The 23,484-nt window shown below is 43.8% G+C and overlaps 1 protein-coding gene across 2 annotated transcripts; it reads right to left on the bottom strand.

Moving 5' to 3' along the window:
* Positions 1 to 778: 778 nt before the first annotated feature.
* On the bottom strand, positions 779 to 22,275 carry FOXL3 (forkhead box L3). Of its 2 annotated transcripts, none has more exons than XM_080981240.1 (4): positions 22,238 to 22,275; positions 11,503 to 11,631; positions 8,625 to 8,793; positions 779 to 2,891 (listed from the first exon to the last, which is right to left on the bottom strand). In XM_080981240.1, exons 2-4 carry the CDS (start codon positions 11,607 to 11,609, stop codon positions 2,415 to 2,417), a joined length of 753 nt encoding a protein of 250 aa, XP_080837366.1. In that variant the 5' UTR covers positions 11,610 to 11,631; positions 22,238 to 22,275; the 3' UTR covers positions 779 to 2,414. The 2 variants fall into 2 exon arrangements, with proteins under 2 accessions (XP_080837366.1, XP_080837365.1); XM_080981239.1 differs by lacking the exon at positions 22,238 to 22,275 and adding an exon at positions 11,883 to 12,115.
* Positions 22,276 to 23,484: the final 1,209 nt, after the last annotated feature.

Genomic DNA, 23,484 nt, shown 5'->3' with positions numbered 1-23,484 from the left:
AATCTGAGAAATGGGTCAAGCATATAGTGGAGTGACCACCCCCAGCCTGGTACCTTTCAGATGTTTTGGACAATGCCCATCATCCCTGACCATTGGCAGTACTGGCCAACAAAATCTGAGAGGCATGAGGTTGTAGAAAGCTGCCATAGATACTGCCAAATGGAGGTGGGTGAATTATTAGATATGAGCATTCCAGGTAGAATCCTACATTCTTAGGGCATAAGACACAGGTAGAGAGAGAATAGCACTTCCTATAGACTGTGCTTTGTCTGCGGTTTAGGAATAACTTGTGGTCCGCTACTGGATCCTAACCAGGATGTTGGAAATTCAGCACTAGAGGGAGGATCCAGGCTATGGATGTTTGAGGACACACACAATTAAGCAGGTATTTGGGAAGGAAGTACACATTTGCAGAGCAACTGGTGATAATAAGAACCAATGACAGATGGAGCGCCTTTACCAGCACCAGCAGGGCAAAGGTTGGGGAGACAGTTCTGTTATACAGTTTCTGGGTCCATTTTTTGGTCAACAAAAGCATCTCCCTCCCACTGAAACTGGAAGAGGGTGAGCTCCAAGGCTGGCACGACCTCTCTACACACATTTTATGGGAAAGAGGGAAGAGGAACTGAGAAGCAGTACAGGATGGTCCATTAGGGCAGATGTGCCACTGACCTTAGCCAGTCTCCACCTGCCTGCCTGCTTGCTTACTTGCAACCCAACCAGAGGTGGCAATGGCTATCAGTTTCTCCTCCTCCACCTCAATGTTGTCCTTGTAGGACTCAACAGGGAGGAGAGTAAGAATGGGGACAAATCTAGAATTGGTTGGTTCTGCCTGCCTTTGGCTCTGCCTTGGTTTGGTTTTGTTTTGCTTATGTATTTTGTGTTTTTATCCCGTATTTTTATGCTGTGAACCACCCTGAGACCTATTATTATTATTTATTGAATTATACCCAGAGGTCTCAGGGCAGTTCACAGATCTATGGGTGAAGGGTGGTATACAAATTTAATAACCAATAATAGTAATGTACAAATGGTTTCTCTAAATTATCAGCACTATTTGTTGACAGAGAAATGCTGGGGTGTGTGTGTGGTCAAACCACTAAATTTATCCAGGGGGTTTTAGAAATTCTGTAATATTTTCTCAGCGGGTAGCACTAGAGCTTTTTTATTCTTTTTGCATAGATTGTTGATGTTGTTTCTACGGCAACTGTGTTGGCGGCCTACCCACCAAATTGCACCATCCACAATACCCCAGACTTAGTGTCGTTCCAGAGCATTGTAGGGGTGGGAAGCGGCGGCTGCCACACAAACAAATTGTAAAGAATATTCAGAGAACACTTGGCAAAGTAAGTTTTATTTTCTAGGGAGCCATATCAGAAATTCTCCTCAGAAAAATGTTTTCTGAGAAATCTTGGCTCACTTCTGGTATGTGTGTGTTTTCTTCTTGAGCTGATTCTGTGTGATCGCTGCAAGTACAAATACACCTGTATCCACAGTGCTATTTTTCTAGAAAAAGAGGTGCTGGAACTCACCATGAACACCTTCCTAGTGCTCTTAGAATGGCAATGGCGCCCAGCTGAGAGGTGCCAGAGTTTTGGCTGAAAAACCCCCTGCTTCTCTCTCTCTCTCTCTCTCTCTCTCTCTCTGTGTGTGTGTGTGTGTGTGGACAGCAACCATAGAACAAAACTGGCCATAGTAATTCCAACATCCTGAAAGAACAGAAATGTGGTGAAGTGTAATCAGATGACCGTGGAAAAGAAAACCTTTATTTTATACCACCGATTAAGGCTGGCTTCACACTTGGAATCCTTGTGGGGTGAACCCTATCAACCTGACAGCCCCCAATAACTGATTCTTGCCCTGAACCCTTCCTTTAAATATTTTCCCTCAGACCAGAGCTCCAAGCCGTCGGGTCTAGCAATCATTTTAGGGCAGGGCCGCAAAACCTTTGGTCCTCCAGTCAGTGCTGGACTCCTATCAGTGTCCAACCAAGGATGGGCCAATGATCAGGGATGATGGGAGTTGTAGTTCAGCAACCTCTGGAGGGCCAGAGGTGCTCCCCGCCCATTTTAGGGGCCTTGTGGGAAATGAAAATGACAGCTTGACCCAGCTACTTGGTGCTGTTTGGTGTGCTCAGAATAAGCCCAGCTGGGCCTGATAAGGGAGGAAAGGGGCCACCAGATACACTCGATTCAAGCAGGAACCAGCAAGTGCCACAGATCCATAAACAAGTTCACAAGCAGTAAGATGGTTTAGTGGTAAGTTTCCAACCTCAGAGAAATTCATTTTTGAGATACTGAATAGCCCAATGAAGCATCTAGTCTCCTGTTCCTGAGGACGACTGCAGTAACTGTCGGACAGGAAAAAGTCCCTTGTTCCTTCTCAGTTTGCCCCCCCCCCCCCAGTTTGCAAGCTCACATTGTCCAAAACTGAAGGTTCACCAGCTGCTGAGAATCCAAGAGGTGGTATTTATTATCTTCCGTGTGATACGGAGACCTCAGGACAGGCAGAGGGTCTGGGGAGGAGAGAATGTAATCAATGCTAAATTTAATTTCGGAGTCAGATTTTCCTATGGAGGAGCTGTTTAGACTCTCACGGCTGGCGGCGGCATTTGGAAAAAGCTCGCAAGTCTCCAAAGCTTTGGGCTGGGGTTGCACTCTCTGAGCAGGACAGGAGTTGATTCTGGGGAATCCTGAATCCACCGGGGACAGAGCTTGCAAGCAGTCGCTCCCGCCATTTGGCCGTTTGTCTCTGGGTTCCCTTTTGACGTTCTTCCTCCTCCTCCTCCTCCTGTAGTTCCCATTTTCAAACAGGTCTAACATAGATTCACATCCCGATGCAAAACTCCAGTAATTCCCCTTCCCTTTGTCATTGCCTTCTGTCCGGGGAACCTGCAATTCATTGTTTTTAAAATAATAATAAAAGAGAGAGAGAAAAAGCATCCATTCTGTCAGTTACTGCCTTAAGAGAAATATAAAACCATCTAGCAAGGCTATCTGGAAACTGCAACCTTTCCCTCATCTCAGACCTTTATCCCCTAATCCAAGAGTGGAAGAGAGTGGGGAACTGCACTCTGCACATGCACAGGAACTCTTATTGCTATTCATTCCCAAGGTCTAAGGTTGATGCACAGCATTCAGAACAGATTGCGGAGCTGAAGCCTGGGCGAAAGCAAAACCCGAATTCGGCATTTGTGTGCATGTGTGCTACAAACACAGCCGCTTCAACATCTGTGTCCGTTTAAATGCAAGTCTCGTATAAACATATATGACAAACTGTTGAAGACCAGGCTCTCTAATTATAGAAGTTGTAGGCAAATAGCCCCTTTCATTTGCTATGTACTAGCATACATCAGAAGAAAACAATATCTGCATTTTCTATCCTTCCATCCAGAAGCAGCTAAGAGGGCAAAAGGATATTTTCAATGATCTCCATTTACTTAGAGCTGAGCTTCTCTTTCTCCCTACCAACCTTGGACAGTGGCTTTCAAACTGTGTTCCACAGAGCCTTGCGGTTCCTCCAAAGCTTATCAGGAGTTATGTGAGGAAAATATCCATCATGCTGTATAAGCTTTCTGGAAAGGCTGCTTGCTCTCTACAGTGGTACCTTGGGTTACAGACGCTTCAGGTTACAGTCGCTTCAGGTTACAGACTCCACTAACCCAGAAATAGTACCTCGGGTTAAGAACTTTGCTTCAGGATAAGAACAGAAATCGCGTGGCGGCAGTGCGGAGGCAGTGGGAGGCCCCATTAGCTAAAGTGGTGCTTTAGGTTAAGAACAGACCTCCAGAACAAATTAAGTTTTTAACCAGAGGTACAACTGTATTACTGATCTTGTTGGTGCTGACCTTTAAAGCCCTAAACGGCTTTGGTCCTGTATACCTGTATACCTGAAGGAGCGTCTCCACCCCCATTGTTCAGCCCGGACACTGAGATCCAGCGCCAAGGCGGTTCCCTCATTGCGAGAAGTGAGGTTACAGGGAACCAGACAGAGGGCCTTCTCGGTAGTGGTGCCCACCCTGTGGAACGCCCTCCCATCAGATGTCAAGGAAATAAGCAGCTATCCTATTTTTAAAAGACATCTGAAGGCAGCCCTGTTTAGGGAAGTTTTTAATATTTAATGCTGTGTTGTTTTTAACACTCGACTGGGAGCCGCCCAGAGTGGCTGGGGAAACTCAGTCAGATGGGCGGGGTATAAATAATAAATTATTATTATTATTATCTTCCCTGTTCAGCCACCAAGCTCAAAGTGAGGAATGACAAGAGCTGTAGTTCAAAGTATCTGGAGAGTATCTGGTCATATACACATTGGAGCACAGATATTCTGTGTGTGTTTGTGTGTATTGCTTTTGCTATATCATCCCAAGGGTCTGCTCTGCCCTAAGATCCTCCCCTTCTGAATTCTGGATAAATGCAGGTCATTTTTTTTTTAATTAATTAATTCTGGCTACGCAGCTTGTTGCAGTTGATTTGCATCTTTCTCCCCTCTATGTTACGAACCTGCATTGAGAACACATTGTTATAAAAGGAGGAATGGACAAATCTGTCAATTTTGGTTCTCCAAGGTTCTCATTTTTCCAATCTTAAATTCAGTTTTCCCTATTTCCACAGGTATTTGTTGCTGCTGATCCCCATGAAAATTCCTCAGCAACTTAATGCAGATTGTCCTAATAAATACATTCGGTTTTGACTAATATACACATCATTGCAAGTAACTCTCCCCTAATGTAATGCAATTCTGCGTGTTGCATTCATTTATATGCACACTTTGCATCAATATACACATTTTTGTACAAATAACTTGGCTGAAGAACTGCAGCCCAAAATATAGAGAAGTGTGAATTTCAAAGGATGGCTGTGTTTTAGGTTGCATTTTGGTGCAAATTAGGTATGTTTGCCTTAAATGTGAACTGAATCAATTTCCCCCCACATCTCTAGATAGCAGCAATCTCCATCTGATTGTAGGAACAGTTATATTTAGATATTTTTTTCCCTTGCAAGACCTCATGAGGACATCGGTAAAATGCCACGCAAAAAGAACCACACCATTGCATGAAGTTTCCTTTTCGTGTTTGCAATGCTACCTGCTCAGACTGTTTATCCAACTAGCCCAGTATAGCCTGCACTGACTGGCAGCATCTCTCCAAGGGTCCAAGGCACAGATCTTGCCCATCACTTGCTACTCAATCCTTTTCACTGCTGATACAACTGACCTTTTGCATTCAAAGAAATGTGCTCCACCACTGAGCTCAGGTCCCACTATGTAACATTTGCCAGCTCTCCAGATGACCTTCATGTTCCTGCGTTGCACAGCCATTTAGCATCTCACTCAGCACACCTTCCACCTGAGCATGAGCTGATACGTGTACAGTAGCACTCCTATGCATTATCATCAGAGAGCAGTGGCTGCAACTGAGGACATGCTGAAATCATGACTTAAATGTGTAAACCGCTGAGAGGCTACAGATGATTTAGCGGTATAGAAATCCTGATAAATATGGGATCTGCAACAAAATGTTGCAGCGTGGAAGGAGTCTTGTGCAGGAAACTCCATTCCATTTCCCTTCCCACTTGGCTTTCAATCATCGCACCCAAGAGTCAGCCAGCATTCTATGTCCACTGAGCATGTTCAGTCCTCACTCGGTTGTTGGAGGTTCCAGCTTAAGTTTTCCCCTCCAAATACCCTCTGTGTGGGGGGTATTTTAGCTCCATAAGCAACAGCCCATGGATGTTGCTCCACTAAGGACATTGCCCCATTAACCCCCATCTATTCTCAGTCAGCTCTCACCAGCCTGCCTTTCTGCTTACAACAAGTCCAGGAATGGACACTGCCTGTCCACTTCCTCTTCCTCATAGTCTTTGTTGCCCTTTGCAGAACCCAGCAGGGAGGAGGATGCGGCAAACTGAGAATTAATTGGTTCTTCCTGCCATTGGCTCTGGCGCCACCTACTGTTAGGCTCCCTGCCTTCCACCCAACCAGTCACCATAGTTGCCAACCATCACCAGCCATAGCACTCGCAATCTGGACTTCAGAAATAGAGAGGATATTTTTGCCCATGCAGCTGCACTTCGAGAATGCTTGGACCACGGCTCTATAGTAGAGAGCACACCTTGCATATGGAAGATTCCAAGTCAGATCTTTGACATCTGCAGTCAAAAGGACCAGCTAAACCTAAGCCCCCTGTCTGTGACCCCGGAGAGCTGCTCTCATCTAGAGAAGACAATTCAGGCCTCGATGGACAAACAGCCTCACCCATCATAAAAGAGCAGCCTTTCTCAACCTGTGGGTCCCCAGATGTTGTTGGACTACAACTCCCATCACCCCTAGATAGCAAGGCCAGAGCTCAGGGATGATGGGAGTTGTAGTCCAACAACATCTTGGGACCCACAGGTTGAGAACCGCTATAATAGAGCTTTCTTCGTTTCCTATAGTGCTATGCTGAAAACCTATTCCTGTCCTCGTCTCCCTGTTCCTTGCTGGTCATTCTCCATAAATAAATTGCTTTTTAAAAAATTATCCAAAAGGAGAGCACATTTTGGTGAAATTTCCCTGGGTCAGATGTGCATGTGCTTCTTCTGCTTTCAAGATGACCCAGGGCATTTCTGAATTTTGATTCCTTCGTTCTACAAATCGCCTGCAAACTACAGGTCTCCTGGGTGCCCATGCTTCAATGAAAGTTCGAAGGAAGACGTCAGATCAGGAAGCACAGGCAGCCAAGCAGGTTGCAAAGAGTTGGAGCTATGTTTCTTGGAAAGAACACCCACAGCCACCTCACAATGCCAAAGGAAGCTCAAAACTCCACACCCACCAAAACCCTAAAGCATGGGTAAGCAAACTAAGGCCCGGGGGCCAGATCTGGCCCAACTGGCTTCTAAAGCCGGCCGGCGGATGGTCCAGGAATCAACGTGTTTTTACATGAGTAGAATGTGTCCTTTTATTTAAAATGCATCTCTGGGTTATTTGTGGGGCACAGAAATTCGTTCATTATTTTTTCCCCAAAATATAATCTGCCCTCCTCCCCAAGTTCTGAGGGACAGTGAACCAGCCCCCTGCTGAAAAAGTTTGCTGACGCCTTTCCTAAAGCATCTCTCAAAGGTCCAGAGATGGAGACATGCGAATGGAGTGTAAACCAAGCCTTATGAAGAGTGGTTGAGGGAGTTGGGCATGTTCAGCCTGGAGAAGAGAAGAGAGAGGAATATGATAGCCGTCTTCAGATACCTGAAGGGCTGTCACATAGAAGGTGGAACAAGCTTGTTTTCTAATAGCTCAAGAAGGTAAAACCCGAACAAATGAATTCCAATTGCAAGTAAGGAGATTTTGGCTAAACATTAGGGAGAACTTCCTGATGGCAAGGGCTGTTTGATAGTGGAATGGACTGCCTCGGAAGGGGGTAGACTTTTTTTTTTCATTTTTCAGCAGAGGTTAGATAACCATCTGTCAGATGTACTTTAACTGTAATTCGTACATTGGACTAGATGGCCCTTGGGGTACCTTCCAACTCTAAAATCCTATGAATCTGTGATTATAATAACATAAGGAAATTCCTACTGAATCAGGCTAATGGTTCTAGTCCTGTTCTAGTATACCTGAAGGAGCGTCTCCACCCCCATCATTCTATCTGGACACTGAGATCCAGCTCCAAGGGTCTTCTGGTGGTTCCCTCACTGTGAGAAGCGAGGTTACAGGGAACCAGGCAGTTGCACCTGCCCTGTGGAATGCCCTCCCATCAGATGTCAAGGAAATAAATATCTGACTTTTAGAAGACATCTGAAGGCAGCCCTGTTTAGGGAAGTTTTTATGTTTGATGTTTGATCGTGTTTTTAATATTCTGTTGGGAGCTGCCCAGAGTGGCTGGGGAAACCCAGCCAGATGGGCGGGGTTATAAATAATAAATTATTATTATTATTCTCACAGTGGCCCTTTTAAAAGTGTTGTGGATGGAGGGATTATTGGGTTGTCTTTATTCTTATTTTTATTGTGTATTTTGTGTTGTTTATATTGTACAGTCATACCTCGGGTTACAGACGCTTCAGGTTGTGCGTTTTCGGGTTATGCACCGCGCTGAACCCGGAAGTACCAGAACAGGTTACTTCCAGGTTTCGGCGCTCGCGCATGCACAGAAATACTAAATTGTGCTTTGCGCATGCGCAGAAATGCTGAATTGCAACCCGTGTGTGTGCAGACGTGCTGCTGCGGGTTGCGAACGTGCCTCCCACATGGATCACGTTCGCAACCTGAGGTTCCACTGTTAATTTATGTTGTGAACTGCCCTGAGATCTATGAGTATAGGGCAGTATACAAATTTAATATAATGACGACGGCGACGATTTGTGCATGGGCAGCCTGAAAGCAGGATGTGAGCACAACAGAGCTCTTCCAGTTTGTGATTCGCAGCAACTGGCGCTGAGAGGCTTATTGAAAGCCTCCTTTCACAGGGGAGAAATCAAGAGCCAGCTTTCAGCACAGCGCTGGTTCCCTATGGCCACATCTGAGCTGATTCTACAGCCAGATGTGCACAGCATCCTCTTGCAAATAGGGCTCCCAACCGAGCAGCTTGCAGAACCCAAGTTTCCCTTTCTAGGTTGTGGCCTGCTGCCCATGTTGCTGTGGTTTGTTGGTCCTACCTTGACAAAGCAGCTGTTGAGGGAGAGGTTGTGGCGGATGGAGTTCTGCCAGGCTCGCTGGTTTGTCCTGTAGTAAGGGAATTTCTTCATGATGAAGTCGTAAATGCCAGAAAGAGTCACTTTGTTGGAGGGGCTCTGCTGAATGGCCATTGCAATTAAAGCGATGTAGCTGCAACATGAAACAAAGCAAAACGAATCACAATACCGTCCTGTATAGAAAGGTGTCGATGCTACGGGCATAGAGATTCTGGAAACAACATCGCATAAGATTCAATCCCGCTCCAAGGCTGTGATCCTAAACACACACATTCAGGAATAAGCCCCGCTGAATATGACAAGGACTTTGATCCAAATAGACATGCATAGGATTGTTAGTTGCAGTGACTTCCCATTGAAGTCAATGGGGCTTCAATTAAGTCAGGACTAACTATGCAGAGAGGCCCCATTGAAACCAAAGTAACAACAATGGGACCTACATAACAATGAGACGTAACGCTCAATAGCTAACACTCTTCCTCATGAGTAAGTGCCTTTGTTTTCAGTAGGGTTCAGTAGGACTACAGCTTTAGCCTCAGTCAGGATCCAACCCTAGATATCTTTCATGCATAATGCTGTTCTAAGTTCTCAAATCATTGCTGCAGTAATGTATGATGATGATGATGATGATGATGGTGATGATGACCCGTTTTATTTATTTATTTCTCAGCTTTCCTTCAGGGAACCCAGGTGAACATTCATAATTCTCTACCCCACCACTTTTCGCAGTGCAACAACCCTATGAGGTAGGATAGGATCAGAGACAGAGAGGCAGAGTGTGTTTCTGGCCCAAGGTCACCTAGTGATCTCTACGACTTAGTGGGGATTTGAATCAGCCTTGGTCCAGCGCTCAAATTGCTATACCACACTGTCTCCCATATTACCAGTGGAGACTGAGAGATAGAAGCCTGCCTTAGGTCAGTGTGGTAACTGAACTGGGAGCTTTTCAGCTCATCACTCATGCTCTTAACATTTGCACTGCAGAGCTCCATCCATTGGACAGCGCTGCTCTTGAGATGCCCACTTTCTTTGGATAGTCTCTTGAGAGAGTTCTTTGAAGCACTGGGCTCCATGAGTGGGGTCAGTGGGTATTAGGTTGTATCCAACACTAGCCCTACACAGAGTAGACCCATTGAAGTAAACTGCCCTTTGTCATAAGGTCCCAGGGTGAGTTGCAACAAGAAGAGGGTAAGTTGGAAAAACTTCCAAGTCATTGACAAACAAAGTCTGCATGCTGGAATTTGAGTCCAAATCTCACGTTAGCTCTCAAATCAAGTCACATTCTCCCACTGAGAACACCTGGGCATTTATGACTCAGGAAAGCTGATTGCGGAAAGCACAAAGCGTTTCTTTAAAAAGAGATCCTGAAAGTAGGATTTACGCCTAGTAGAGATGTCCTGAATTCTCCTTCAGCCCTTGTCTACAGCAATGACTGACCCATTATTGCATGAGAAGTAGCAGGACTGCTGCTGACTGCCCATTTTAAGTAGAAGGAAAATACTTAAGGATTCTTCCAGTTGCACAGTGAGAAATGCAATCTCTCTGTTTTGGCAACTGTTTTTCCATTCCACTCAAGTGAAAGAGCTTTGATTTAAAACACACAAACACACAGTACCACCAAAAAGCATGCCCAGGCACGTTTTGCAACTTTTTTGAAAAACCAACAACAACAGAAGTTTCTCAGCACTGAAATTCCTGTGAATTGTGGCAGGCGGTTGCACTTCATATCAAAGGATCACTTTGCAATTCAGTTCTGTCCAGGTTGATTTGGATGTGGCATGTGCCACTGAGTTCTAGGGGGCTCAGGTGACAATTCTACACGTGTTTACCTGGAAGTAAGCCCCACAGAACTTAATGGGGCTTGCCTATGAGTAGACATGCATAGGATGCACGGTTATTCCCATATAACTGTGCATAGTGGAACAGGAAGTATTTTTCCTTGTGATCTTTGGGAAGTGCAACTTAATATAAATAGTGCATTAATCAACTCATGCTTCGGTTGATTAATCTTTAGCAGTGGATCTGAGAGTTAAGGACATACTCTATTTTTTAAGGTGTGGTGTTAATGCAAGAGAGAATAAAGAAGAAATGGTTAAAGACAATCTTCTCTTTTAATAATGAGTGGTAAGTTTTTGCTCAGTAACCATGAGCTTTCTTCAATCTCTCAAAAAATAACCTAGATTTTTTTTGTAATATGCACATTTGATTAGCTACTTAGTAAGTCAAAATCCAGCCGTTTTGAAAGATTTAGAAGTGACTAATCAGACTTGCTTGAGAGACTCAGATCCTGAGTATCTCACTTATATCCTTGCCTAAAGTGGTTAATTTAGCACCTTATGCATTTAAGACATATTCATTAGATTGTTGTAGAGAATGGGGAGGGGGGTTGGAGATTGATCAGAGGACAGCAATCCCTATCAGTTACATCAATAAGGCTACATTTTTTGGGGGAAATACTTATGACACTGTACACATTTTATCTGCCAAACAACCCTCTGCAGTAGGCAAGTCTGATCAGACTGAGGCCACCCAAGCAAACCTTTTTTTGCCACTTCAGTCTAGAGCCCCCCTGGTTGAAATCCAAACTCAACCTGGCTCCTATTTGTAAAATAATGCGAGCAGTTGAAATGCATTAAAACAAGTCATTAAAAAAAAATCCAAAAATCATTGCAACCCCATATCCTTTTTATTTTGTTTTTGTTTGCCCACACCTGGAAGATGCTTGTGGATGAGCGTTGCAAAGAATCACAGAGGAATTCCCCAGCAACTGACAATATGGAGAGAGAGAGAGAGAGAGAGAGAGAGAGAGAGAGAGAGAGAGAGTTGGAAAAGTTAAGCTTACCTGTATGCTGGTCTGGTGAACCTTTTCTCTTCATCAGAGCTGCAGGTTGGGTAATCATCCCCATCATAATTAAAGCAATTATAGGGGTACTGGGTGTTATCAAACATATTCCTTGTCCTCTTTTGGCTTCTGTGAAGTAGGAGAGAAAGAGAGAGGGAGAGAGGTGGAAGAATGATGCTTCTCTGTTTCTTCTCTCCTCCCTCTTTTCCTTTGCTTCCACCCTCCCTCCTCTCTCCCCCCCCCCTTTTAATCCACACAGTGGCAATTTTTGTTGTTGCAGTCTTGAAGTCCCCAAACAACCCTTTCTGAATCTCCTCGGTGGGCTCGTTCTCCCTTCCCCCTGCTCTCGCTGGAGGAAAATGAAAAAGGCAGCGACTAACCGATTCAAGTGTGGTAAAGGTCTCTCCTGAACCTTTGAACTTGGGTGTATGCAACAGCCAGTAGCTATGCAATCCCAGCTTCCTGGGTGGTCCCCCACTGGCAAGATGGGCACCAGCCTCCCGCTTGCCAACGACATACACAATGTGGCCAAATTAAATAGCCCAACTGGCTTCATAACTCTTTCTTGTAAACAAGGCTCCAGAGTTCCTTCTCTTCCTTGGTGTTTAAGACAAATAAAGGAGACGTAGGACAGTCCCAATCACTCTGGGTTGTTTTTTTTTTTTTCTTTTCCAAAATCCATCCCTCATTGAGTCATAAATAAAACCCCCTTGAGAGGACATGGCAAACTGCCCATCCTGGTGTTTTGCTTTGTTTTGTTTTTTAACCCCCCCCCACAACGGGCGTAAATTCTGTTTCCACAACTGGGGAGGGGGGTGGGAATACACACAAATGTGTGTGTCTCTGTGTGTGTCAAAGAGGACAGAACAGAAGGACTGGTGGGGGGGGGACTACTGTCAAGTAGGAAAGTAAAAGGAAAATAGCTGTAGGCAGGATAGCTGCCTGTGTGGGCTTTGATCTGTAGGATGAATTAGACTAATAACTCTCTGTGTTGGCATCCAATCCTGTAACAATTTGATAGTCTCTCTCTCTCTCTCTCTCTCTCTCTCTCTCACTCCCCCCTCCTTCTCTTGCAATGCTTTGGAGTGGTTTCCAACATGTGTTGTAAAACTAAAGGCAAATCATTCAACGGTTTCATTATGGGAAAGGAGGGGGTTCCCTGAAAGGTGTGCACGCTACATGATAATTAAATTATTTGAAGACAGCCACTTCCCCCAGGAAGCCAGCTACTCTGAGGAGAAGAGGAGCCAATGCAAATTGGTGGCTTGATTTGGAAGAGGGTTGGCTGGATTGGAAAACGGTGGGAAAGGCGGGAACAAAGGAAGTTGGATCACTGGTTCACCCAGTGAAATGTTCTCTACATCAGGGTAGGGAATCTCAGGCTCAGGGGTCAAATGTGGCCCTTGGTGCTTTTCCAACCAGCCCTTAGGATGTTTCCCTGGCCAAGAACGGCATTGCAATTGTACAACTTGGAGGTTATCAGAACATGGATAGCTCCGCTGGTTAGTGTGTGGCGCTGATAACGCCAAGGTTGCAAGTTAGGTCCCCATATGGGACAGCTGCATATTCCTGCATTGCACAGGGTTGGACTAGATCAGTGATGGCCACACTTGGCCCTCCAAGTTTTGGGACTGCAATTCCAATCATCCCTGACCACTGGTCCTGTTAGCTAGGGATGATGGGAGTTGTAGTCCCAAAACAGCTGGAGGGCCAAGTTTGGCCATCACTGAACTAGATGATCCTCTGGGTCCCTCCCTATGCTACAATTCTATGATTTTATGGACAACTACGGTCAGACTATCCTGGTGGAATAGAAATGTTTTCAGCAGACATTTCAAGGTTGAAATAGAAAGTACCTGCTTCATTTCTATGTGTGCACATTTTTGTAAGCAGTTTTCCCCAATATAATGGATTTCTGAATGTTATCTTCACTCACATTTTCATTTTCTCCTAATAAACTCATTTTTGTAAAGACTGTTTCATTGGCAACCTGCATTGCAAAATTCAGATGAGTGCAAATTTCAAAGGCTAGCTATGCATCGGTTTAAATGTTGTTTTAGGATGTGCAAATTTGGTAGATTTGGCTTTAAATGAGACCTGAATTGAATTTCACCTCAATTCCTAATTTCCCCAAACCCCACCCCACCCTCCCACTATATATAAGGGTCTGGTGACTTCTGTTTCAGTGTATCTGAAGAAGTATGCATGCACACAAAAGCTTATACCCAGAACAAACTTAGTTGTTCTCTAAGGTGCTACTGGACAATTTTTTATTTTTTAATTTATTTCAACTGCGTCAGACCAACACGGCTACCTACCTGAATCTAGAATCCTAGTACTGAGTTAATCTTAGCTTTGGCTTACTGTGATGTGTGTGAACCAAGCTTCTCTCTGTGTGTAAATCAGGGCTAAACAACATAGTGCCATCCAGGTGTTGATGGACTGCAACTGTTACCATCCCTGACCATTGGCTATGCTGGCTGGGAATGATGGGAGTTGATGGGAGTTGACAAGTGTTGGTGCTGACCTTTAAAGCCCTAAATGGCCTCGGTCCAGTATACCTGAAGGAGCGCCTCCACCTCCATCGTTCTGCCTGGACACTGAGGTCCAGCTCCGAGGGCCTTCTGGTGGTTCCCTCACTGCAAGAAGCCAAGTTACAGGGAACCAGGCAGAGGGCCTTCTCAGTAGTGGCGCCCACCCTGTGGAACACCCTCCCACCAGATGTCAAAGAGAAAAATAACTACCAAACTTTTAGAAGACATCTAAAGGCAGCCCTGTTTAGGGAAGCTTTTAATGTTTAATAGGTTATTGCATTTTAGTGTTTTGTTGGAAGCCGCCCAGAGTGGCTGGGGAAACCCAGCCAGATGGGCAGGGTATAAATAATAAATTATTATTATTATTATTATCCAACAATTCCTGGAGGGCCACAGGTTCCCCACCCCTCCTATGTAGCACTCTTTCTTAACAGTGTTTCTTAACAGTGTTCTTCTTCCATACACTCTGGAGGCAGACAACAGGGTGGTTAAAGATGATGAGGAATTTAAATCAGTTTGCATTTAAAGGCAAATCTACCGTTTATACACTTTTACGAGCAGAAGCTCAGCAATCATTCAAAATTTGCACTTCTCCAAATTTTGCGATGCAGTTCTCCCGCCAAGCCCAATGCCTATGTTACGGTGAAAAGTGTCTATAAAAATGCATCTATATTAGGAAGGGAAAAAAGAAGCAAACACCAAAGCATGATATTAAAGGAGAATGTTTTTTGGGAAAATATGCTTATTAGACAAAATGCATAGGGAAGATGGGTCAATCAGAAGCAATTTGCACTAAAATCCTGATGGATTCTCACGAGGACTTTTTTAAAGAAAAAGGAAGAAAAATCACGAAACTGAATGGAAATGTGGGGAACTGAACTTTAGGCTGGAAAAATGAGAAACGGAGAGAAACTGAAGCAGACAGATTCTCTCATCCCTGGTTTCAGATTGCCCTATATTGTGTCCAATATAGAGGCACAGCAAAGAGTGCAGGAATTTGTGGCACATCTTATGCCTTGAGCATCTCTACACCAAGCATAGAAAGCCGAGTTCCCATTGCTTCCATTTCAGAAGTTCAGGGGTGGAGTGCAGAACCTTACATCGCCAAAACAGCACCATCCATGTGCAAGATGAAGGTATTATCAGAATCAAGAGAACCCCAAGGCTTTCAGATGTGCTAAAAATCTTTGAAACTAGAACCTTAAGGAGTGTGTGCTTGGAGGGGAAGAGACTCAAAAAGAGCCAAATGGGAACTGAGCATGCTCAGCAGCCGCAGAATGCTAATTGACTATTGGGGAAGGGAAGGGAAGGAAACAGTGCCGGATTTAAGTACAGTGGTACCTTGGGTTAAGAACTTAATTCATTCTGGAGGTCTGTTCTTAACCTGAAACTGTTCTTAACCTGAAGCACCACTTTAGCTAATGGGGCCTCCCATGGCTGCTGCACAGCCGGAGCACGATTTCTGTTCTTATCCTGAAGCAAAGTTCTTAACCCGAGGTACTATTTCTGGGTTAGGGGAGTCTGTAACCTGAAGTGTCTGTAACCTGAAGCGTATGTAACCCAAGGTAGCACTGTATAAGCTAAACAAGCTATAGCTTAGGGCCCCACTCTCTTGGGGCCCCCCAAAAAAATTTAAAGGGAAAAAAAACCTGGATGTACATTTCCAAAATATAAGATTAAAAAAAAAATAGAATAAAACCTACATACATCAACAGTGTTTTGTGTTGTGTAGGCTCCTATTTGTTACGTGCAAACAGCTTTAGATACCTATTAGGTCCATAAATTACCATATAGCATATATTCAACACAAAAAACCAGTGACAATTTGTTGTTGGCAAAGGACAGCTGGACATATAAAGGGCCCCATTACCTTCAGTAGCTTAGGGCCCCATCAAACCTAAATCTGGCCCTGGAAGGAAAGGGAGAAGTCGGTGTGGGGGGATGGAATGGAATATTTTAGAGGAGAGCGTGGCTGGCTGGGACCAACAATGTAGAAAACTGTCTTATACTGAGTCAGGCCATCTTTTCATGTAGCTCAACATTGTCTATGCTAACTAGAAGTGACTCTTGGGGATTCCTGGTGGGGGGTCTCTCCTAGCCATGCCTGGAGGTGCTGGGGATACAATCTGGGAACTTTTGAGTGTGCGACCAGTGAGCCACAAGGGTGCTCCATAATCCCACATTTTGCCCCACACCCCTTCTGTATGAACTAACTGCAAATCCCACACTGAGCCTGCATAAATGATTTTTTCCTAAAATGAAATGGGATATGAATGTAAAACCTTCTCACACAACCTACCTGTAGGAGTTTCAGGGAGCTGAAAGCATTTCGGTAATATTAGCAACGTTTCTGTTTTGCGAGTTGCTCTATCGTGCTAAATTTAACTTATCCTGTTTTGTCTGCCTTGCATTGTTTGGGCGTGTTGTGGTTGTTCTAAAAACGAACGTCAAGCATGGGCCATTGGGTGCATCTTCTTGCAGATTGGAAAAACAACAACAACTAGACAACCCCCCTAGATTACTTGAAGTCAACAAACAAAGTAGGAATTTGGATTCCTACAGTGAGCAAATAGACACAACAACCGAATTCTGCCAATGTGCTTTTGAAATCCAAATGGCAGTGTATCTTTTGTTTTAAGGCCTTCTGGGCTACATTTCATCCCTGGCTGACTATTTATGGCCAGTTGATAAATCTGCCCAAAAGAATGTTTACAAAAGAAATATAGGAGGACCTTTAACTGCAATGGCAACATTAGCAGGTGTCCCAATTATTATAGAGGAGTAAAGCTGAGCAATGGTTTTGCCTTAGCATCTGTTTGGCTGCGGTGATTTTACTGGGGAAACTGTAACTCATACCCGGCGTTATCATAAAACCATAATTTTACTGGGCACTTTTTTCAACCCTTCTGGTGTATATTTCCAGAATGTAAAGCTGTAAACTATTTGATTTGGGAGATTAAGCGGATGATTAAAATGCCATGTAAGATTTGCTTTCTGTGAAAAGAGAGAAAGCCAGAGCAAAATAAAACTTTCATATTAAAACCGAGCTGAAATATTATATCATTATGACAATGATTAAAAGAACACGACGCATGCAGTTGGATCTTTTTATAATTCCAGGGGGGTTATTCCACCCCCCATCCCATAATTGTTAATAAAAGGGAGCAATAATTGTTTACTTTTCTATCCAATCCAAAGTCTAGGCATGGGTGCAATGGACAATGCATGCGGACAGGGAATAGGGGAAAGTATATTTTAAAAATTGGAATACCAAGCAAATATTAGAAACATAAAAATGACAATTCTTAATATAAAGGTGATTAATGCAGCAAGGAATTTTAGCAACTTTATCAAGTGTTTTGATTTTAAAACCTCACTGGCAGCAGAGCATCTACCTTGCCTGTAAAAGGTCCAGGTGCAATCTCTAAGATCTCCAGGTATGGCAGGTAGCGCTGCCAGCTCTGGAGAACAGCTGCCAGCCAGTGTTGACAATACTGAGCTAAATGGACCCATAGTTTTGACTTGGCGGAAGACAGCTTCTTATATGCCATCTTAAAATAGGCATTCCTTCATATATGAGATTGAAAGGGGATTCCTTTCTGCAGTTTTTTGTGCCTGCATTAAAATTAATTAACATTATTTTTTTAAAAGACAAAGTCTCACCCAGTGAATCAGGGATAACTTTTCAATTGATTACAAAGGGATTTAGTGTACAGACCTGTAAGTCCAAGTAAGTCTCATTGAACTCAATGAGTTTTACTTCTGTGATTGCACTGTAAATCAATTAAAGTAACAGATTAGTTGATCAGCACCTGCAGCCTTCCACTTAGAAATTCAGAGCAAAGGGCTGCAGATGTTTCTCAGTTGACCTCAAATTCTAATTACTTATATTTAGGCTAGTCAAATCATCACCTATTCTTAGGACAGAAACACCACACCAGGCTTCCTCAACCTTGGCCCTCCAGATGTTTTTGGCCTACAACTCCCATGATCCCTAGCTAGCATAACCAGTGGTCAGGGATGATGGGAACTGTAGTCTCAAAACATCTGGAGGGCCAAGGTTGAGGAAGCCTGCTCTACATCATTGAGGGCTGCATAAAAGTCAAAAACAGGTAAGGCTTGTCCTGGAATCGAGATAGAGAAAGTGGGGGTTTATGTGTGTGTAGGAGGTCCTAGGTTTGAATCCTCTCTTGGCTATGAAGCTCACTGGGTGATCTTGGGCCTGTCCTACTACATAGGGTTGTTGTGAAGATAAAATGTGAGTGTGTGTATGAACTATAGGTGCTACCCTGAGCTCTTTGGAGAAAACACAGATTACGAATGAAGTGAAGCTAAATTGCCAACAGAAGGAAACAATATGAGTCGTCAAGATACAACTTGCACAGTCCATCTGCAATGTGCATTTAAAGCAGTATCATACTGCTTTAAGCAAGACATGACTTTCCCAGCACTTGGGAAGAGTGCTGAGAGTGCCGCCTTACCCTCACAGAGCTACAATTCCCATAAATCACTGGGAAGAGAAATGGATTGTTAAACCACATGTTTATTAATAATATCTGTATGAGCTGCATAGAAATATTTTTATAAATAAATGGTAACTATGAACTTGAGCCCGAGTTTTGCTTATTTTCTCCTCCCATCCCAATCCATTTTCCTTTTGTGTTGTGCCTTGTTTAGATTGTAAGCCTGAAGGCAGGGACTGCTTCTTCTTCTTTTATTTTTAATGACTTGTAAGTCACTCTGAGTACATTTTGGGGGGCTGAAGAACATGATAAAAAGATACACCTAAATAAAACCGGGGTGCTCCTTATCCCTCTCCCACAATTGCATATTTCAGGGGATGCTGACCTGAACTATTCCACTGGTCTTCACAGCACCGCCTAGCCAATTAAAGGTTTGTTTGGACGAATGCAAGTGTTTACATTCTGACTTAAACACTAACTGTGGACGAGGAACTTGTTCCAGATGTTCACCGCCTTCGTTGGTGCCCAAAATGGCATCAGACAGTTACCAATTTTAATTAAACTGCTTTTGCCGAGAGAACAGATTCAGAAAGAAAATGAGCGGCAGCTGTGGAAAGTAGCTGGCTGCTGTATGCAACAACACTCCCTGCTGCTTGCAAGGGGATAGGGGTGCGAGCGATTCCGTCTAAGGCAGCTTTTCTCAAGCTTGGGTCCCCAGATGTTGTTGGACTACAACTCCCATCATCCCTGACCACTGGTCCTGCTAGTTAGGGATGATGGGAGTTGTAGTCCAACATTATCTGTGGGCCTAAGCTTGAGAATATTTGGGCATCATACATTTGAAAGCACTATGATACTGCTTTAAGCAGTCATGGCTACCCCCAAAGAATTCTGGGAGCTGGAGTTCGTTAAGGGTGCTGAAAGTTGTTAGGAGGGTTGTTATTCCCCCTTAAAGGTAAAGGAACCCCTGACCATTAGGTCCAGTCGTGACCGACTCTGGGGTTGCGGCGCTCATCTTGCTTTATTGGCCGAGGGAGCCGGCGTACAGCTTCCGTGTCATGTGGCCAGCATGACTAAGCCACTTCTGGCGAACCAGAGCAGTGCACGGAAGCACCGTTTACCTTCCAGCTGGAGTGGTACCTATTTATCTACTTGCACTTTGATGTGCTTTAGAACTGCTAGGTTGGCAGGAGCAGGGACCGAGCAACGGGAGCTCACCCCGTTGCGGGGATTCGAACCGCCGACCTTCTGATCAGCAAGGCTCTGTGGTTTAACCCACAGCGCCACCCTTACATGGCTACAAATTCCCCCTTACATGTCTACAATTTCCAGAACTCCCTGTGAAGCAGGATTGACTGATAAACCATTCTAAGATGTGCAGCTCCCTTTTGGGCAGTTTTCTGAGGACCACATGCAAGTTGTGGGCGGGGCCAGGAGCAAAAGTAGGTGGAGCAATGAATGCAAACTTTGCTTTTCTGCAGAAGAATGGGTTCAACACACACACACACACACACACTTCTCTGTCCTCCATCCAAGCAAATATGAAACATGGAGTTCAAAGACACATTCCAGCCAGGCCAAAATAATCCACATGTGTGCAAAGCCCATACCCTCCAACATTCCTCAGGTAAAGATAGGGACATTTCTCACTCCCCGCTCCCCAACTGACCCTCCTCGACCCTCCATGTTTTGTCCCCCCCCACACCTATTAGAAAAAGGTCAAGTGCCACCACTTCGCCAATGGAACACGACACACACACCCTCCACCACCCTAAGAAAACCCCTTAATCCTGATTTTATTTTGTTTTATTCTTCGGCAGATTTATAAAAAGCAAAACACGCACCTATAAATAAATTTTAGAAAGGGGCAAGATTAGACACAGACACACAAATTATATATTAATCAAGACTCACAATATTTTTTTTGGGGGGGGGGTTTCTACAAATTCCCAGGCAGTACCAGATACACCCCACTAGAGCTCAGTAAAAACTGAAAACCATCTAATTTACATGTAAGCTTTGTGCAAGGAAATAAGGACCAGGACTCAATAAATGGGTCGTCTGGAGGAACCTTTAAAGATAGGAGAGAACTCTTGGGATCAGATGATTCTCCTTGGCAACATCCCCCCTCCAATGTTGCTCACCAAAAAGTTTGTAAATGCCTAGCCAGTTCTGACTTTAGCTGAGGACAGTCTGTACTGACCCAAGTCACCCTTCCTTGATTTTACTCTAAAAAGCATGAGAAAAGTTCTTTTTAACGAGCCTCATCGTTGATTCTGGGAAGATTGCCTGCTGGTGAAAGTGACAGTTGTGAGGCAAATTTTGCTGCCAGAGTGAAGCCTTGATAGAGCTTATGTCAGGGATTCTATGTAACATTTCACCAAAGACAGACAGTCTCTCTCTTTCACACACCAAGCTCCCCACCTCCTAAATTAGAATCACCACTTGGACTTGCACATCTATCATCCTTCACGTCTCCAACCATCTATCACGTTAAAGGGACAGATAACCCTACTGTGAAGACTGGAGCAGATAAGTCTTCTGTTAACACAGTATTTTGGAGCTGGTGTCAATAATTCCTTGAAGGGAAAAAATTGCAGCTTCCTCCTCCCATTCATTCATTTCTCCCTCCCTCTCTTCCTCCCTCCCTCCCTCTCTCTCACACACCTTTTGTTTTATTGTGTGTTCTTCATAAAAATTCCTAGAAACAATGGTTTGTATCCAAACACTAGAAACAATGGTTTGGATCAAACCAACAGTTGGTATCCGAACACTAGAAACAATGATTTGTATCAAAATAGCAGTTTGTTTCCAAATGCTGAAAGGAATGGTTTGTATCCAATGTTAAGTCCCATTCCTAGTAAGTGCTGTTAGATCACATCTGTATTATACATTTTAAGCACTCTGATACCACTTTAACAAACATGTCCCGCCCCCCCAAGGAATCCTGGGAAGTGTAGTTTGTTTATTTTTTGTTTGTTTAAGTAAAATGCAAAATCAATCATAAAACAAAACAATGACAGAAAACAGGTACGAAATATTGAAGGAGATACAAAAAGGGTCTCATTAGTACATTCCAGACTTCTGGTATAATAGAAATTGTATCAGGTCTATAAAAATGAAAACACCATTAACATAGGATGAGTTGCATTTCTAGCAAACCTTAGTTTGCAAAGCTCTGCACATTTTCTATTTTATTGTATTATCCACATCCATTTATAGCCTAGAGGGTGAGGATTGGTTATGTAGTTCGTTGTTTTTGTTTTTCTAATAAGATTTATATATTGCTTGATTGCAGAAAAGACCTCAAAGTGGTATACAAAAAAGATAGAACAATAAAATTATCACTAAAAAAAATCACAACTGTAATATAAAACATATGGAAGGTTAAAACTGCAATCAAATAGACTTAAAGAAATTAAAACTTTCTGAACATCTGGGTAGGCTTGTCTAAATAATGTCTTCAGCAGGCGACAAGAGGGTACTGAGAGCTGTTAGGTAAACAAACTGATGTGTATTCATCACTCAAATGCTGATGAATTTTTACAAGGACTTTTTTCTGCCTGCAAACCTCACTACCGGAATACGCCAAAGGTCTTTCTGTTCTAGGAGTAGCTTCCAGCAGTGGCTAACGGGATGCCTCTATCTCACTAGCTGTGCCCACGAAGGTAGACCATAATACACAGGCAGCTTTCTTATCACATGTCTCAGAACTTTTGTCTGTCGACAATTACGTACCTCCCGGTTAGCTACAGAAAGATCCAAGGAAATGCCCGGTTAATCAGGAAATGAAGCATATCTCCTCCTTGAACGCCATGGAATTCAAAGGAGGCTAGGGAGGAAAAGGGTCTCTGCACTTTGCCTTATCGATACAAAATCTCCATGCTACGAAGGAGCAGCTTTGATTAAAGACATGCCCTTCTGTTTGAAGGCAGGTGTGTCTTGTGATCTAACATGAGTTCTGCAAGATGAAATTACACTCTGCAAGCCTGAAGCTCAACATATGAAGCTAAATGGAGAGTGGGGGAGGATAATCACTCCACATCTGAATTTTCCAGATGCTCTGGGCAGGATTTGGCCCACACAGGCCTTCTTCCCTCCTAGGGTCTCAGCTCGACATTTACAGCCATTCCTGGTGTGCTGATGGTTTGCAGTTTAGAGGTACCTCTTCATTTTGGGCACCAGTCAATCCCTTCTCAGGAATTGGTAATTTGTGAACATCTCCTAAACCAGTGGTCCTCCAGATGTTCGTAGATCATGATTCACATCATCCCCGATGGTTGGACATGCTGGCAGGGGCTGATGGGAGTTGGAGTCCAACAACGTCTGAAGGGCCAGAGTTTCCCCAGCTCTTCCACTAGGGTTGCAGGGAGAAAGGAAGGTCTTCCACAGGCACTCTTGACTGCAGATTGAGGTGGTGTTTTATAGCAGTATACCCATTCCTTTTGAAATCACCCTTGTTTATTGCTTGAATCATTACATGGAATTGGATGGAGAGCTTCCAGGAATACCCATCGTGTACCAACATTTCAAAAAAGAGCATTGACCTGCATCAAAGTTTTCCTGCTTAAAAATAAAATGAGCAGATGTTTTGTGCTGGGGTATACTCTAAGGTTGACTTATATGCAGAATTCATCATACGAAAGCCTGGGCTGGATGAATCCCAAGCCGGAATTAATATTGCCAGAAGAAATATCAACAACCTCAGATATGCAGATGACACAACCTTGATGGCAGAAAGTGAGGAGGAATTAAAGAACCTTTTAATGAGGGTGAAAGAGGAGAGCGCAAAATATGGTCTGATCAACATCAAAAAAACTAAGATCATGGCCACTGGTCCCATCACCTCCTGGCAAATAGAAGGGGAAGAAATGGAGGCAATGAGAGATTTTACTTTCTTGGGCTCCATGATCACTGCAGATGGTGACAGCAGTCACAAAATTAAAAGATGCCTGCTTCTTGGGAGAAAAGCAATGACAAACCTA

This window comes from Podarcis pityusensis (genome assembly GCF_964106645.2).
Source record: "Podarcis pityusensis genome assembly, chromosome: 14".
NCBI lineage: Eukaryota > Metazoa > Chordata > Lepidosauria > Squamata > Lacertidae > Podarcis > Podarcis pityusensis.
This window is presented reverse-complemented; position numbering and strand designations above follow the sequence as displayed.

Bases quoted from the DNA above. Each gene is read 5' to 3' on its own strand.
- FOXL3 (XM_080981239.1), bottom strand. From the start codon at position 12,058: ATGAAGCCAGTTGGGCTATTTAATTTGGCCACATTGTGTATGTCGTTG. The intron at 11,632-11,882 runs GTTAGTCGCTGC...CCTACTTCACAG, and splicing joins CCTTTACCACACTTGAATCG to AAGCCAAAAGAGGACAAGGA. The intron at 2,892-8,624 runs GTAGGACCAACA...AATGAATTGCAG, and splicing joins TCAACAGCTGCTTTGTCAAG to GTTCCCCGGACAGAAGGCAA.